Genomic DNA, 2,993 nt, shown 5'->3' with positions numbered 1-2,993 from the left:
ACCCGGGGGGCGCCGCCCCCCCCCCCATCATCGCCCCCGCCGCCCCTCACCGTGGCGTCCTGCCCGGCGTGACTCTCCAAGAGACGGGCCCCTCCCGGGTGCCTCCGGTAGAAGTGACTGATGTCGTACACCTTCCTCTCGATCACCAACCACCGCTCCTGAGGCGGCGGACCCCCCCCGTTCCGCTGCCCGATCTCCTCCCAGGTAAAGAAACGAAGCCCCGGACCCGCCGCGGGGTCCCCATCCTCTTCTTCACCCTCCTCCCCGGTCCCCCGCGGCGGTACCGTCCATCCTCCTTCCCTTCTTCTTCCTCCTTCTCCTCCTCCCTCCCGCATGGCCAGCCCCAGCAGCCTGCTCCCACCGCGGTATATAAGGGGGGGACACGCCCCGGCCCCGCCCGGGACCACGCCCTCCTCCTTCCCCCAGGGAGGTCTGCGGAGAAGCTTTGGGAAAAACCGAGGGGTGTTGTCCTCCACAAGCTCCAGCACCTCTGGGTGCCATGTCCCCCCCCCAAAAAAATAAAAAACCCAACCCTGCTCCTTCGCTGTCCCGGCTCTGGCAGCCGCGGTGCGATGCAAGGATGCAGAGCAGCAACTACAGGTGAGGAGCATCTGATCCCTTTGGGGTTTGGTTTGGGTTTTTTTTTTTCTCAGCTGGCTCATTCTGGTCCCAAGAGAGGCTTACTGGGCTCTGACAGTCAGGGAAAACTTCACTTAAAATACATCTCGGATTAACCAGCAAAATAATAGCGCTCTGCAGCCTCGTTTGGATGATACAGTCCACGAATCCCTTTGGAAGAAACATGACTTATGCACACTCTTACACCTAATTAAAAAAAACCAACCAAACCATGCCAGTCTTAAGAACTCATTCTAATATTTACAACCTAATGAAAACCCATATTTCTGTATTTGCACTTAGAGCAAGAACTGAGCAGGGAAGAGGAGGCTTGCACAGTACCTTTTGCAGTAATAATCCTCTTCTCAGAGCTCTGCACTTGATGCTTCTGTTACCTTGGATAAATCTGGGGTGGCACACACAAAATGTTATACCAGGTTCTGATGGTAGGTTGTGAAACTGCTTTTTCTTCCTCTCCCCCTGCCCCCTTCTTATCTGTAAAATTATCAACTAAACTATTGGCTTGGGGACTCCAGGAAATTAGTATTGCAAAACAACACTTGGTTTGGCTTTTCCTATCTTTCTAAACAGTCATAGGATTCATATAATTTTCTGTTTTCAAAACAGACCACAAATCTTGAAAACATTATAAAACTGAGACTGAGTCAATAATTTCTTTAGTCTATAAAAAACCACAGGTTAAAGCCCACATCAGCATCAACCCAGATGGAGGAGCACACAATTAGGAGAGTTTTCAAACCATGTGATCAAAGCTGAAATTAATTTCTCTGAGTTAACTATCTTTCGATGGTTTGCAGTATTCCATTTGAATGAGTTCCTATACATCTGTAACAATTCTCACACATCTACTTGCATTTTGTTTCCTCAGTGCTCATTTGCTTTTGAGACTGCTTGGGCTAGTAAAGTTCTCGGTCTGTATTTCAAGTCAGAAATACTGGTGTAAAGAACCAGGAGAAGTCTCATGTAATTATCACAGTTAAGTTGTTTAAATCGTGTTTATGGCTCTTCCTCTTTATAAGAAGGTGTGAAAAGACTAAAGTCAGTTTCTCAGCCCAGCTCCCAATGACAGCCAGTGCAATAAGATGCCTTAAAAAGAAGTTTAATAGTCATTATCCTCGATCTGTTTCTCTGCTTCCCTCCTGTCATAGTAGGCCATCAGAAAGCACCTTTTCCTTCTCCTTCCTGGGCTTTGCCGTCCCTTAGGCTCACGTCTGGTACTTTTTACAGAATATGTTTTCATAACATTTGAGATAAGCCATCTCCAGTGCACCAGTACACACCTTCAGGAGTACAGAACTTGTTCCTTTTAGCTTCCCTCCTACACTGAATACTCAACATTAAATATTCAGAAGAAAAGGAGGGAGAATTCAGCCCCCCTTGTCCTACGTTCAAACCTCCTTAGCTGCTTTCTCTGACCCCAAAAGCCTGCACAAAGTTAAATTGCTTCAATAACATCACTGAGAGATTTCCTAGTTCATCTTTTTCTCCACCTTTCTGAGGATATTCAGATGGCCAGGGCAATCTAGTAATACACAAGAGAAATAAATTCAAATCCCCTTGACATTTTACCTTTTCAGTGAATCGCAGGTTGCTGAGTAAAATATAAAATTACCTTCCCGATTGCCGGTGCTGGGCTGGATGTCCAAAGGGAGCGTTCCTTCTACACATCGTGCAACTGATGCCACGTGGAGCAAGTGGGTCGCACTGATCACGCCACAGGCTCGAATAGGAAAGCCCCATCCCCCAAGAATCTTGGAAGTGAGCATGGACTGGCCAGAAGGCGAAGATTTCGGAATATTGCCAGAGAAGGAGGTGGCGCATGCTGAAGAGACCCCATGTTGGGTGCCAAAAAGGAGTGTCGTGGTTTAATCCCAGCCGGTAACTCAGCCCCACGCAGCCGCTCGCTCCCTCCCCCTCGCTGGGATGGGGGAGAGAATTGGGAGGGTAAAAGTGAGAAAACTCGTGGGTTGAGATAAAGACGGTTTAGCAAGTTGTATTGGTTTTATGTGGCAAGGTTCTGGTAGCAGGGGGGGTTACAGGGGTGGCTCCTGTAAGAAGCTGCTGGAAGCTTCCCCTGTGTTCGAGAGAGAGCGAGCCCATACCAGCCGGCTCTAAGACGGACCCGCCGCCGGCCAAGGCCGAGCCAATCAGTGATAGTGGTAACGCCTCTGTGATAACATTTTTAAGAAGGAAAAAAAAGTGGGGACAGTGAGAAAACAGCCGCCAGAGAGAGGAGTGAGAACATGTAAGAGAAACAAGCCTGCGGACACCAAGGTCAGTGAAGAAAAAGGGGGAGGAGGTGCTCCACGTGCCGGAGCAGAGATTCCCCTGCAGCCCGTGGGGAAGACCCTGGT

At 49.1% G+C, this 2,993-nt stretch overlaps 1 protein-coding gene across 1 annotated transcript in view; it reads right to left on the bottom strand.

Moving 5' to 3' along the window:
* LOC104829570 (fatty acid desaturase 1-like) overlaps positions 1-2,307 on the bottom strand; it is a 15,763-nt gene extending 13,456 nt beyond the window's left edge. The window contains exons 1-3 of the mRNA XM_010563899.1: positions 2,252-2,307; positions 2,056-2,161; positions 51-257 (exon numbers count right to left, since the gene is read on the bottom strand). Coding sequence (XP_010562201.1) covers positions 51-257; positions 2,056-2,161; positions 2,252-2,307 — 369 coding nt within the window. The remainder of the gene's footprint in view (positions 1-50; positions 258-2,055; positions 2,162-2,251) is intronic.
* Positions 2,308-2,993: the final 686 nt, after the last annotated feature.

This window comes from Haliaeetus leucocephalus, unplaced genomic scaffold (genome assembly GCF_000737465.1).
Source record: "Haliaeetus leucocephalus isolate CR32 unplaced genomic scaffold, Haliaeetus_leucocephalus-4.0 Scaffold173, whole genome shotgun sequence".
Taxonomy (NCBI): domain Eukaryota; kingdom Metazoa; phylum Chordata; class Aves; order Accipitriformes; family Accipitridae; genus Haliaeetus; species Haliaeetus leucocephalus.
This window is presented reverse-complemented; position numbering and strand designations above follow the sequence as displayed.